The 15,343-nt window shown below is 30.0% G+C and overlaps 1 protein-coding gene across 1 annotated transcript; it reads left to right on the plus strand.

Annotated features, from left to right (window-relative positions):
* Nucleotides 1-7,953: 7,953 nt before the first annotated feature.
* On the plus strand, nucleotides 7,954-12,831 carry LOC114162387 (glycerol-3-phosphate dehydrogenase [NAD(+)]-like). The gene is made up of 12 exons (XM_028046259.1): nucleotides 7,954-8,128; nucleotides 10,311-10,387; nucleotides 10,482-10,554; nucleotides 10,736-10,953; nucleotides 11,045-11,152; nucleotides 11,378-11,441; nucleotides 11,530-11,567; nucleotides 11,657-11,777; nucleotides 11,861-11,915; nucleotides 12,004-12,052; nucleotides 12,278-12,423; nucleotides 12,516-12,831. The coding sequence occupies exons 1-12, from the start codon at nucleotides 8,035-8,037 to the stop codon at nucleotides 12,541-12,543; spliced, it is 1,071 nt and encodes a 356-aa protein (XP_027902060.1). The 5' UTR covers nucleotides 7,954-8,034; the 3' UTR covers nucleotides 12,544-12,831.
* Nucleotides 12,832-15,343: the final 2,512 nt, after the last annotated feature.

Raw genomic sequence — 15,343 nt, forward strand, 5'->3', positions numbered from 1 at the left:
AAATTGATCTAAAGTGTGGTTATGATAGCCTTCCTCTAAGTGTCTACATAAAAATGCAAAGTGGAAGCTACATGGACGATGTGAGGTTGTGCGAAAGCTAAGGGATGGAAGGGAAAATGTGTCGATTTGATGGTTTAGTGTGGTGTTTAATGAAGGCTTTCCTAAGAGAGGTGAGAACAACTCTAAGGAAGAAAGGTAGAGTGATTTTAGAGAGAATTCCACTCTAAGATGAGCTTAAACAATAGATGTGCACCAAATTTGGCAGCATTTCATTTATCAAATTCAAGCTAGAAAATACATGAGTAGAGACCTCTATTTATAGAAGCAAGTTTTCTTAAACCTAGATGAGTAAACCCATGAAAGAGTCATCTTGAAAAACTTGGAGAGTATGCTAGAAATCCTTTCAATGAGAAGTGGACATGTGGCCACTACATGAGAGAATCCTCTCCACTCATGGAATGACACATGGCCACTACTACTAGAAAATCCTCTCTATTAGGAGAGTGCCACATGGCCACTACTCCACTCATGCCTTGCTCATCATGTTTCAAGATTACTCTTTGACGATCAACTCTCTCTTATGTGCCCCATTTAGTCAACATTGGGCCTTGACCCAAGTTCACTTAAGTTGATCAACATTACTAATCTATTTGGGCCCATTATAAAAAGCCCAAAAATAAAATTTCCTATACTACATGGCTCAAAATACAAGGCTAAATATTATTTAAATATTTATAATGTATCCAATACTAGGTCTTTATAACTTCTTTAGCCCATGTAAGCATTAACTTAGGTCTGCTTAGCTCAGATGACGTCTAATCTTCTTGGATCCTTCTAGTAGTGGTTAGGGTGTTTGCCATCAGGCTATCACCAAATTAGAATCAAATGGGGTGATTAATGGAAAACCACTTTTAAGACAAAATTTGGATTGCATGAGTGGTTGGTTATGCCTTTTGGCCTTACTAATGCACATAACACATTCATGAGGCTAATGAATCATGTTCTAAGGGATTACATAGGTAGATTTATGGTAGTTTATTTTGATGATATTTTGGTGTATAAACAAAGTTTGCATGAACATACATGACACTTGAGAGTTGTTCTCTCCACTTTGAGGGACAACCAACTTTTTGCAAATGTTGACAAATGCGCATTTTGTGTAGATAGTGTAGTTTTTTTTGGTTCATTATCAATAAAAATGGGGTTCATGTTGACCCTGAGAAAATCAAGGCTATCCAAGAATGGCCTATCCCTAAAAATGTTAGAGATGTTAGGACCTTTCATGGTTTGGCAAGTTTCTATAGGAGATTTGTTCCTAATTTCTCAAGTTTGGCTTCACCCCTTAATGAGTTGGTCAAGAAAGATGTATCATTCAATTGGGGTGAAAAGCAAGAGTTTGCATTTCAACAACTTAAGGCAAAAGTCACCAATGCATTCATTTTTGCCTTACCTAATTTTTCAAGAACTTTTGAGCTAGAGTGTGATGCATCCGATGTAGGTGCAATGTTGTTACAAGGAGGTCACCCAATTGCTTATTTCAGTGAAAAACTTCATGGTGCCTCTCTTAACTATCCCACTTATGACAAAGAGTTGTATGCATTAGTGAGAGCCCTTCAAACTTTAGAACATTATTTAGTGTCCAAGGAGTTTGTCATTAATAGTGACCATGTGTCACTCAAATATTTGAAGGGACAACATAAGTTGAACAAGAGACATGTAAATTGGATGGAGTTCTTAGAACAATTCCCATATGTGATAAAATACAAGAATGGCAAAAGTAATGTTGTGGCCAATGCTTTATCTAGAAGGCACAACTTGTTTTCAAAATTGGGAGTCAAAATTCTTGGATTTGATCATATTTCTGAGTTGTATGAACAAGATTCTAAGTTCTCTTCCATCTTTGCTAGCTGTCAAAAGAAGGCACAAGGAGGGTTCTATGTTTCACAAGGCTATTTGTTCAAAGAAGAAAAATTTTGTGTGCCTCAAGGGTCATATAGAAAATTTCTAGTGAAAGAAACACATGAAGGGGCTTATAAGCCATTTTGGACTTGATAAGATTCTAAGCATGTTAGAGGAAAAATTTTATTAGCCCCACATGAGAAAAGAAGTCCAAAGATATTGTCATAGATGTATTTCATGTCTTCAAGCTAAGTCTAAGACTATGCCCCATGTTGTGTACACCCCTCTACCAATTGTTTCGCCCTCTTGGGAATATATTATCATGGATTTCATCCTTAGTCTACCTAAGACCCAAAGGGGATTTGATTCTATCTTTGTGGTAGTGGATCATTTTAGTAAAATGGCTCTTTTGATACCATGTCACAAGGTAGATGATGCAATCAATATAGCAAGACTCTTCTTTAGAGATGTGGTCAAACTTCATGGTTTACCTAAAATAATAATGTATGATAGAGATACAAGGTTCTTAAGCCACTTTTGGAAAACTCTTTGGTCTAGGCTAGGAACTAAGATCAATTTGATAAAGACTAAACATATAGAAGAAGAACTTGAGGAGGAGCTTCTAACATTAAAAGGACATGAAGACATGAAGATTATACAATTAAGGAATAGTTTATATAATTAAATTTAATTACGTAAATGTTCCAACTTATCTTCTTCTTTTTATTTTATCTTTTGTTATCTTTTGATATCTTTTGCTATTTTTGGATATCTTTTGCTAGTATTTTGATATCTTTGATATATTTTGATATTTTGGATATCTTTTGATATTTTTTCCATTGTTATCTTTTATCTTTTTAGGTCCTATAAATAACAAGATCTACAATAATTGTAATAATCACTTTTCAGTCATTAATAAAGTTATTTCATTAAAGTGAGGATTCTCTTGGTTCTTGCGGTAGGCTTCCTTGGCTTATCAAAGACTAGGATCTTTGTGACATTAATAATATTTGGTTCCTATAAAAAAGACAAGGATCTTTGTGGTGAAATGTCCTTAGACTTATCAATCTCGATCGTGGCGTCTTGACTTATTAATCCTGGATTAGATTGTGGCGTGTAGACTTATCTATATTTGATTGTGAAGTCTTTCCTTTTTGTTTGGGATCTCATCAAAGAGGGATCTCTTTGTTGAGAATCTTCCTTTGCTTATCAATTTATTAGATTGTAGAGCATTTCATCCCTGTCTTATCCCACGTTCTTTATAATTATAAAATTATAAACTCTGATTTATCTTGTCTAAATATTTTGTTATTTTACAAAAGATATTCAAATTCAAAAAGATCATCATCTTTCCAGTAAGGATTGTATCACAATTTCTGTACTTTCTCTCACCCTCAAATTGATAGGCAAACTTAGGCAGTCAATAGGTCTCTCAGCACTATGTTAAGGGCAATCCTAAACGGGAACCACAAATCTTGGGATGAGTATCTTTCAAGTGGTCAAAAGAGTCAACAATAATGCATATAGGCTAGACTAGCCTAGTGAGTATGAAGTTAATGCTACTTTCAATGTGAGTGAGTTGATTCCTTTTGCAAGTAGCACAAATGATGAGGTAAACCCTCCATATTTGAGGACAAATCATTTCAAGTGGGAGGGGTTGATGGCACACCCCTAACCAAGGGATCAACCATAAGAGCCATAGCAAGAATGATCCAAGAAGACTAGGCTTTAATTGAGCTAAATAGGCCCAAATTGATGTTTACATGGGCTAAAGAAGTTATGAAGACCAGGTCTAGGATTCTTTGTAAATATTTAGAACAATATTTTGGGCCCAGTAGAATAGGGTTTTCTTTGGGCCATGTATTGGGTCTTGGAGGAAATTGGGCTTTTGATGAAGTCTTGACCCTAAACAAGGATGGAGGCACATGTTAAAGAAGACTAAGCATGTTTAGGAAGAAAATCCCCTAATCCTTCATCCCTTTTATTGTTTTTCATTATGTTTGAATTTCCCTAAGTTGACTTGGTTAACTTAACAGTTGTTGATTTGTTCTTCCATGATTAGGGTTGACTAGTTGACTAGAGTTGACTTAACCTACGGTAACATGTTAATCCTTGTTTATGTGTTTTGTAGGTTTAATTAAGGTTAAATATGGTGGATGATGTGGCGTATGCAAGGTGGAAAGTAGAGTTGACTTGGCACCTAGGTGGAGGAGAAAGGAAAACATAAAGTAAAAAGCATAAAGCAAGTATACCTTTGTATCACTTGCTCTCCTTTGTCTTTAACACCTTTTTGGCCTTTTTGGAGACATATGAGACACATTTCTTGTCTCCTTTACAACTTGGATGAAAATTAAAACAAAATTAAAAAAAATTAAAAAAATCATGAAATGACATGTGACAGTCATTGTTCACAGTCGTTAATAATTTAAACGGTATTAGCAAAAAAGGACCCAATTGAACAAAATTGACGAAAATTGTGACCTATTTGAGCAAAAAACAAAATTAAGATTTATTTGACAAAATTTGATGAAAATTGAGACCAAAAAGGTATTTTAACCTAATAAATAAATCTTCATAACTCATTTACCAAAACACATGCCTTAACCATGTATAGATAGAGTGACTTTTCATTTTTGATTTTTAGGCTATTGGAACTTTAGAAAAAAAAAACATTACATATTTATGAAAAATGGAAAATTGAAGTTATAATTATTATATATTTATTTTTTATTCTGAATTAACATTTTTGTCCACATTATTTTCATGTTTTTACTTAGTTTCATCACTTAGTATCGATTTACCTATGCTAGATAAATAGATAAATAAATAATTTTAATTTGTTCAATTAATTTATTTTAGTTATGTGGGTTAGAGAGACGTTAATCAACTTAACATTTATTATATGTGATAAAATATCTTATATTTCACCGTCACATATGTCAAGGTAAATAAATTTATATTTTTATTTGATTACTGGTTTGCGTCGACTTAGAGTGGTTACACTCACTCGGTTGTTTTCATTTATTTTTTAGTCGTTCTAGAGTCGACTTAACACACTCTAGTAATGTCCCTTAAATACCAACACCATTTTATGGAAACTTCTATACTTTTATGCGACTTTCAATTAATTTTATATGGAATAATGATATTTTGATCATTTTTTTACTCACTTTTAATCTATCACTTCAATCATCCTTCAACTATCTATTGTGATTTTTTTAGTGGTGTGATGTGATGATCTAAAAATGATTGGAGTGATGAATTTAGAAAAAAATGCATCAAAATATCATTATCCTTTTATATGTCCATATTACTAAAGATGACGTCATGTTGTTTTATAAGTGAACTTTATGTAAGTGGTAACAAAAGATGAATTAATTAAACAAAATTTGGAATGGTAGTGCAAGGGATGTCAAACCGGACTTGGATTCTCTATTATGTTCTTTTGTGTTGTTCCTCTACTGTATTTAACACTAATTTTAACGTTTTAAAATATATTAAAAAGACATTTAAAATATCAATACAATGTATTTTTAATGCTCATATAACATAAAAAAAAATAGTAAAGAATCTAGATTCATGTAAAACCTCACCCTTTATCACAAACAACTGTAGATGGCAAATAAACCCGTGCCCGTGGGTATCACCCGAACCCGTCCCCGTTTTGACGGGGAATCCCCGCTTTGACTGGGTATGGGTATGGGTATGGGTAATACCCGAAATTTTCAACTGGGGATGGGGATGGGGATATATATATACCCGCCCAAATACCCGTCCCCGCTTAAATTACTAAACTATTTATAATTTATTAAATAATCTAAAAAATATATATAAATAAATAATATATTTACACATAAAATATAATATAATATAATATAATATAATATAATATAGTATATATACATATAAATAAAATATACTTTTATATATATATATATATATATATATATATATTTACACATATACATGTAATATAATATATATATATATATATATTTACACATATACATGTAATATAATATAATATAATATAATATAATATAATATATATACATAATAATATAATATAATATATATAATATATACGCATAAAACAAATTAATCATTTAACTAATGAGATCTTTTACAAACAAATTTATAACATTACAAATTTATAAAAATTTAAAAGAAATATATATATATATATATATATAAGCATAAAATATCTAGGCATATACATATAATATATATACATAATAATATAATATATATTATTATATTTATATTATTATATAATATAATATAATATATACTTAAAATAAATATATATCTATATATATATATATATATATATATATATATATATATATATATATATATATATATATATATATATATATATATATATATATATATATATATATATAAACATAAGATATCCACTCATATAATATATATACATAGTAATAATAATATAATATATAATATAATATAATATATATAAACATAAGATATCCACACATATAATATATATATACATAGTAATATAATATATAATATAATATAATATAATATAATATATATATATATATATATATATATATATATATATATATAACATATTTCTCATTCTCTTTGTTTTTTGTTATATAACATATTGCCAATTGCTTCAGTTTTAGATCCAAGGTACAAGATGGACATGTTAGAATATTATTTTTATAAATTGTATGGTAATGATTTTGATCTGAAACTTAGTAGGATTCGTCAAATGTGCTATGATTTGGTTTTGGAATATCAATCAAAAAAGAATGAAACTTCTTCTTATAGAGCTACATCATTGGAGTTGGGAAAGGATGTTGATAATGATGCGAATGAATTTTTAGAGTTTATGGCAAAAAAGAAAAAATCTAGAACTACAGTTATGAAAACAGAGTTGGATTATTACTTGGAAGGAGATAATTTGCCGGTTACACAAGAATTTGATATCCTATCATGGTGGAAAACAAATGGGTTAAAGTTTCCAACCCTTCAAGCAATTGCAAGGGATGTTTTAGCTATTCCAATAACAACTGTAGCTTCTGAATCTGCTTTTAGTACTGGTGGTCAGATATTAACTTCTCACCGTAGTCGACTTCATCATATTACTATAGAGGCTTTGATGTGTACAAGAAGTTGGATATGGAACTCAAACCATCTAGGTAAGTTACTCAAATTTATTAATATTTTTTGTTAGTATTTTTTGTGAATTCTCATCTAATATTCTACATTTGGTGTTTGTAGGTGTTAAAAAATTAAAAGGAAAAGATGTTCTCATGAGTGAAAATGAATCTGATGAAGAAGGTACATTATATTCTAGTAATTAAAATTTTCAATTTCAATTATTATATCATATCTAATTTTTCATTTTTTTTCTATGTGTAGGTGGATCGAATGCAAATGAAACCACTGATCATTTGTAAAATTAATAAATATTTTGGTTATTATAAAATTTTAGTAATGTGTAATTTTTTAGCTTTTATATAATTATTTGAATTTTATTTAGTTGTTATTTGATACTTTAATTTGAGATTTATACTATTATAATATTTTTCTTAATATTTGACATCATGAAAATCAAAAAGAGTATGTTATTTTAATATTGAATATTTTGATAGTATCATGATTCCGTTGGTGTGATTTTTAAATTTTTTTTATAAAAAATATTTAATTGATATATGGAACAATAAAAAAATGGGTATGGGTATAAGAAAATACCCGTTACCCGGTGGGGATGGGGATGGGTCAAAAGTTGTATACCCGTTGGGTTTGGGGATGGGGATAAATTTTTATTATAGAGATGGGGATGAGATGATGATACCCGTACCCGCCCCGTCCCGTTGCCATCCCTACAAACAACGTATATACACACACATAAAATCGTGTTCACGCTCAACCGACCACAGTAACAAACATTTATTTATGGGAAAACCGCAATTAACGGCTTGGAAAGTTTGTGACGCAACGTGTGTGGCAATAACTCCACGTTTCTTCCTTTATATGTTTTGAGCATTTGAATGTTCCTTAGACCGTGTTTTGTTGTTATGTTGGCCAGCCTTCCGGATTTCCTCTGCATCAGTCTTGTTTTCCCTGCCCCTTGCGCTTAAACCAAACAAAGACATGTATAAAGTCACTGTTATCGGTAGCGGCAACTGGGGCAGTGTTGCTGCAAAGCTTATTGCCTGCAACACCATCACACTTCATTCTTTCCATGGTAATTTTCTTTTAATAACTATGCCTTTTTTTCTTCCTCTTTAGATGTAGGATTTTCCACACCTTTAGTCTTTTTAATCAAAAGAAGAAAGAATTACTCCTGATAAGAAATTTAGTTACTATTTCATATTTTTATTGCAGTTTTACATTCAAATTCAGAATTTCACTTTGTAATTGAGATTTATCTTTAATATAAATCATTCAATTTTATAATGAGAAGAATATTAAAAAGACAATGTTATCACACTATATTAACAATTACTAAAAATCATATAAACGTACATCAATTTCTTCACTAGTATCTTAATTAAGAATACTTGTCAATATTAAAAAATGTTTTTTAAAAATTATACGGAAAAAACATTAAAAACCATAAGAAACATACTTGTATTTATTTGTAGGTACATATTTATAATCCACAACTATATGAAACGAGAATTCTTTTATATTTTTTTATTACACCCTTTAAATTATATAAAAATATTTTATTTATTTTCTATCTCAGTGCAAAAAGCTTAGTAATTTATAATAGTTAAATTTACATTTTTTTACTGGTAAAAATAACTATAAATAATATTTCTGACGAAAAAATAACTAGTGACATTTTTATTTGGAAAAAACAAATTGTGACAGTATATAGTTTATTAAATGTTGGTATTTTAGCTGTAAAAGCAAGTACAATTACTCTTAACTTTTAATTGTGGACTTTAAGCGCCACAATAATATGAGTTTGTGATTGATTCCACTTAGTGCCTATTAGCAATTATAGTAGTCATAAATCGTATTTATTATTTGATTAAATTTATTAATTTTTAATTATTAAAATCACCAATCAATTTGTTTATTTTTACCTATTTATCAATTTTACTTGTTATAGTATGAAGTATTTTAAATGTTGTATAAGACACTCTATTTATCATTTTGACTATTATTTTTTGTTGATACAATATTTGGATAAAGACTCATTGTTACATACAAAGCGAGAGTTGTTGCATGATGTTACCATAACAAAATTATATTTGACAAATCCACACTTTCTAACCACTTGGGATCTTCCACTCTGCTATATGCAAATTATCTTATGCCATTATCTTCAAATCCTTCACGTATATCTATCTGTAAGAAGCATTATGGTTCAATCAAAATTTTGAATGGAAAAATTTCCGTGACTTTTTCAATATTTAATGGAGCAAGTGCTTCTATTAAAGTGATCCGAATCGATCATGCTGATGATTAACTAAAAAAAGACCTTAGAGAGAAAAGATAAGAGAAAAAGGAGAAAGCAAAATATAGTAGAAAAATACGCATAAGGCCTTCAAATTTTCATATAGATGATAAAATGTTTAAACATAAAACTAAATTATTTTGATAAGTAGATTGATCAAATTATTAAAAAATGTTTAAAAATATTAATACAATATAAAAAAAATTGTAACGTGTTTTTTTATTGACATAAATAATATTATTTTAACGGTTTATTTTGACTATAACAAATTAACTAATAATAAAAATGTAATATTTTTTAGTGTCCTCTTATCAGGCTCATAACTAATTATCTCCTATTCTTTATTTTATTTATTCATTTTTACATTTTCAAGTCTCCCATCTCCTATATATGTTCTCTCTATAATTAGTGAATTTAAATCCGTTGATTTTAAAATTAAAAAAAAAACATAAAAATAGATAAATTATATAAATATATAATTAATCATATATATCTAAGCAGAAATTAAGTAAAATAATAAAATTTATTACAACAATTAAATCCTAACTCAATAAAATAAAATAGTATTGATAAATATGCAAATGCATGCATTACACTGTGTTTTTGCAAGAGCACAGTGATAACAATCTCTTAAATACTTTTTATGTAAAAATTAGAATTGTAATTTTATTTGTAAGATTTTGACGTCTCCTTTTTTTTGTTTTCTTATTTTGATTATAAAAGTTGTCATTGTGACTTCTATCTATTATTTGTCTTTTTAATACATAATGACAATGGGAGCACCCATATATAATGTGTGTTTTTCTAGTCTTAATAAAAAAAGTTCACTAATAATTCTTAATTAGTATTGTGGCGAAAAAAGTTTTTTAGCATCCTTACCTTCACAGTAAACAATATCATTTCAATTTGGATGTTACTTTTCGTATTTCGATTAATGAATTCTCGGATTTTTAATCAGATGAAGTGAGAATGTGGGTATTCGAAGAAACACTACCGAGCGGGGAGAAGCTCACAGATGTTATCAACAAAACCAATGTAAGGGCCACTCAAGCATTTCATTCCCATTGTGCATACATTGTATTATTTTTTTTTAATCAATATTAAATAATTTACTGTTCTTTTTTGCCAGGAGAATGTTAAGTATCTCCCTGGGATTAAGCTCGGTAAAAATGTTGTTGCAGATCCAGACCTTGAAAATGCAGGTACCAAATAAATTGTTCACTTTTTTTCCAAAAATAAAACCTTGCACCTACTACCAAAAGAGCCAAGATTTTTATTAGAGAGAACCCAAAATTCCATAACTATGTACCTTTGTTCGATTTTGATTTTTAAACTGTGTTTTATGGATAACTTGTATTCTGCTCTGAATGGTTGATTATTCAGTTAAGGATGCCAACATGCTGGTGTTTGTAACCCCACATCAATTCGTGGAAGGAATATGCAAGAGGCTTGCAGGGAAAATAAGGGCAGATGCAGAGGGAATTTCTCTTATCAAAGGGATGGAGGTCAAGAAAGAAGGGCCAAGCATGATCTCAAATCTCGTTACCAAACAACTAGGAATCAATTGTTCAGTGTTAATGGGGGCCAACATAGCAAATGAGGTAGCTAGAGGATATACAACACTGTTTAATCTATATACTTAGAGAAACTTATAAATAACAACTTATGCTGCGATCTTCACTGTTTGAACAGATAGCAATGGAGAAATTTAGTGAAGCAACAGTTGGATATAATCAAAACAAATCAGCAGCAGATAGATGGGTTCAGTTGTTTTGCACTCCTTATTTCGATGTGACAGCTGTGAGTAACAAAGTAGTGAAAAACCTGGTAAAATAGTTTTGAATGGGGAAATATATGCCTAAATCCCTAGGAATCTTATGTAATCAGTAATAGCAAAAACTACCCTAATGGAAAAATCATTCAATTATAATGGTTATTCCTACTAATCCTGAGTAATTTTAAATTTTAAACTTGTAAGTTGTGAGATACACTTCAAGCATATGGTTTTTGCATTATCATTAATAGGTCCAGGATGTTGAAGGCGTCGAACTCTGTGGAACTCTGAAAAATGTTGTGGCCATAGCTGCAGGTATGTTATACAGTAAATTAGTATCTGCAATTCATTCTCCCCCTTATAGTTTCTGTTAATGTTGAAAAATTGGATGCAAATGGGACAGGTTTTGTTGATGGCTTGGAGATGGGGAATAACACAAAAGTAAGTTTAAAGGATTGATTTGATGCCTCAGAAATTTTCTCCCCCCAGTTTCTTGTTGGTTTTCTTATTTTATACATACATATATATAGGCTGCAATAATGAGAATTGGCCTGAAAGAGATGATGGCATTTTCAAAGATGTGCTTTCCATCTGTTAAGGATAGTACCTTTATGGAGAGCTGTGGTGTAGCTGATCTTATCACAACATGCAGTAAGGACACTGAATGGCTTCACACCTTATTTTTCAATGTTTATTTATCACGGTTTCATTAAAACCTTATTATTTTGTTGCAGTGGGAGGGAGAAATAGGAAAGTTGCCGATGCTTATGCCAGAAATGGAGGGAAGAGGTGTGTTTTTCCTTCCTAGTTCACAATTCTTGGATGAGTAAAATATAGTTAGTTTTGTCCTGTATCGTGTTCATGCTTCTTTCTGCAGGTCTTTTGATGAACTCGAAGCAGAGATGCTTCAAGGCCAGAAATTGCAGGTACAAAACTGCTAGATGTATCTATCAAAACAATTTTGATAAATTTGGAAAAGTATCAGGACGGAAGTTTTTCTGAACAAAATATATCTTAAAATTGAACAATCAAAACCTGGTGTAAATTTCCATATTCATCAAAGCTCTTTTTGCAACAAAGTAAAACAACACAGCATTGTACCATCATAATACATTAATGTGTTACTTATGAATGGATTTTTCTTCATTAAGGGTGTCTTAACTGCAAAAGAGGTGCATGAGGTTCTAAGTAATCGCGGATGGCTACACATTTTTCCTCTCTTCTCAGCAGTACATTTAATCAGCATAGGTCGTCTTCCACCATCTGCCATAGTTAAAATCAGTGAAGAAAAACCCAGGTATTCTATATATCTCTCAGGAAGTGATATTTCATGTTAGGAAATAAGTAACTGTGTTAATTATTCCTACAAGTTACAAACTTAACCTGTAGGTATGTACAATTACTAAGCTCGCTTTAGATGCATTTTTGTTGTAAAAACCTCAACAATGAAGAGCACACTTACAAAGTTAGAAGGACAGCACACATTGACAAGGTTCTTCTAGGAAGGTTATTCTAATTCAAAATTCATATAAAGTAGCACATCCATGCAACAGGCTGAAAAGGTAAACCAAAACCATTTCAGTCTATCTGTACTGATTGCAGTTTCCAATTTTGAGGATGTATTCATAGGGAGAAATTTCTTCCAAATTTTTCATATTGTAATGTCCCCCCATTAATATGTTGTATACACATTCTTATTTTTGAATTCCCTGTACACGTGAATACGTTGTATACACATTCTCATTCATCACGGTACTTTACACTGATTTCGTCTGTAGACTGTAATGGGACATTAGCTAAAGTGCAATTAACCTAACGTTTTTGTTGTCAACGTTTTGTTTGGATTCAGAATTTTATAATTTTTAATAAATTAAATTATTTCATTTTTCAAATATTATATTTGGATAAAGTAATTTAAATTAATTAAATTTTAATTTAGATAAGGTATTTTAATTATCACCAAACTAAATAATTATGGACATCGTAAACAATTATTAGTAAATATTGATCTCGGTCAATCTTGGTTAATGTTATTTTTCAATCAAAGTCTCTTTAAAAAATTTCAATGATATTGACAAATTTTTTTCTATAGTAATGGCAATTGAGATTATTTTCAATTGGTGTCGACCATAACTGAAATTGCTTAAATTTATTTTTACATATATTTTTCCAACTTTTTATCGATTAAAATTTTTCTCCAATTAATATAAAAAAATCCTAACATTATTGACATAAAATAAGATTAGTGTCATTGACAAGAAAAAATATCATTGTAGACATGAAAAAAATATAAAAATGATTTGTCAATAAAAAATTATATCACATTCATCCAGAAATAATCTCCCTAAATTAATAAAAAAATTTGACTAATTTCAAACAATGACTACCAATAGGTAAAACAAGATTAAGAAAATCCTAATTGACATCAGCAAAAAGGTAGTCCTGATAAGATGTTATTTTGGAATTTACTTTGATTGATTGTTTACTCGTTTTTAAACAACTAAATCTTTTTGATATGAGTTCTTTATAAGACTAGCAAAGACTTGATTTTTAAAACTTGATTTTTAAATCTTAAATGTAGTGTTGTTTTATGTTTTGGTATCAATGAAAAACACTAATCTAATAAACAAATTATCAATTTTGTGCACCAATTCATTAATAAATTCAATTATTTGCATTTGTAAATTTTCACAATGATCTCACGCATAACAAGTCAGTCTTTTTGTTTGTTTTTGGAAATTTTGATGAAGATGAACATGAAATGTAATAGCAAATTGACAAGTGAAAAGTTGTCAACATCCAATTTCTCAGACGAATAAATTTATTTCAAAATAAATAAATAAATATTTTTTAGTTAATGATAAATACAACAAAAAATGAAGTAAATTTTTCTTCACAAACTTTTAAACTTTAATTTCAGCAAAACAAAGAAAAATAAAAAGAGATGAAAAAAAATGGAAAAGAGTTAAAGGAAAAGCCCAATTTATTTTTAATTATAACACTCTTTCTTATGAGTCTAACAACTCAACATATTTTCAGTCCTTACCTTTTGTTTTTCTACCCTTTATTTGAGAAAATAGTGATATGATTATAATAATTAGAATCAATATATCTTCTAATGATTAAAATCATTGATTATAATTGATATTGTGTTTTGATTTGTGGTGATTTGATTTTTGTGATGCAGTCTGTGATCTAATACTGAAACATTTCCAACAAAGAACCATAATTTATTCTCTCCAACATACCCGAGCCCTTTTATCACGCTTACAACAACAAAGTAGCTCCACATGTTTGGGTCGAACGATAACCTAGTACTTTCCCCTTATTCGCACCACAACTTCCCATCACTTATGAATTTACCTCCATGGTGAAAAACCACCTCAAATTCCTCGTCCATCACTCAAACACGTATACAGATAGATACATAAACCAATATATTAATCAAATATCGACAAAAAAATATGAAACATATATTAAATACAAAACACATTGAAAAAGACATTACAACAACACTTTAGACATGGGGACCACAACGCAAAAGCATTTACACATGGTGGACCAACAAAAGCATATTTAAACACCGACAAACCATAATCAATATTATGCTTCCCCCAAAACACACAACACACATAACCAATATTCTGGTTCCCCAAACCACAAACATAAGAACATGCACCGAACAATTTATCCCAAATTCCCAAATGCTATAGAGAGAAACTCACCCTCTTCGCCCCTCTATTTAAACCAACGCGTGATTCAGATGAACGAAGACCTCAATTGCGATTCGATTCCAGCAACTTCTCCCCCTTCTCTTCTCTTCGCTTCGCTTCTCTTCGTAGAAAAACCCTAGCTCGTTTCCCCAAAATCATTTTTTCAACTCTCTCTCTTGTTCTCTCATATAATGCCTAATTAATTACTTCAACAAATTCAAATTTTAACACATAATTCATTCTGATCAAGCCACGTCAGTAAAAAACAACACATCAACATGCCCAATCACTGTTCACTTAACATTCAATGACGGTCGTTAACGGTTATGGCCGAATTGTTGCTGTTTTTCAAATTAGGGATCTAATTGAGTAAAATAAAAATTGGGAGACCTACTTGAGATTTCGCTACAAATATGAAGACTTTTGGAATGATTTAACCTTCTCTTTATGATTAATAAAGGGTGAATTTGGATCCAAACTTTGTAATTAGAAGGTATCCATGTT

The sequence above is a fragment of the Vigna unguiculata genome, chromosome 1, assembly GCF_004118075.2.
Source record: "Vigna unguiculata cultivar IT97K-499-35 chromosome 1, ASM411807v1, whole genome shotgun sequence".
NCBI lineage: Eukaryota > Viridiplantae > Streptophyta > Magnoliopsida > Fabales > Fabaceae > Vigna > Vigna unguiculata.

Bases quoted from the DNA above. Each gene is read 5' to 3' on its own strand.
- LOC114162387 (XM_028046259.1), top strand. From the start codon at position 8,035: ATGTATAAAGTCACTGTTATCGGTAGCGGCAACTGGGGCAGTGTTGCT. The intron at 8,129-10,310 runs GTAATTTTCTTT...ATTTTTAATCAG, and splicing joins CACACTTCATTCTTTCCATG to ATGAAGTGAGAATGTGGGTA. The intron at 10,555-10,735 runs GTACCAAATAAA...TTGATTATTCAG, and splicing joins TCCAGACCTTGAAAATGCAG to TTAAGGATGCCAACATGCTG.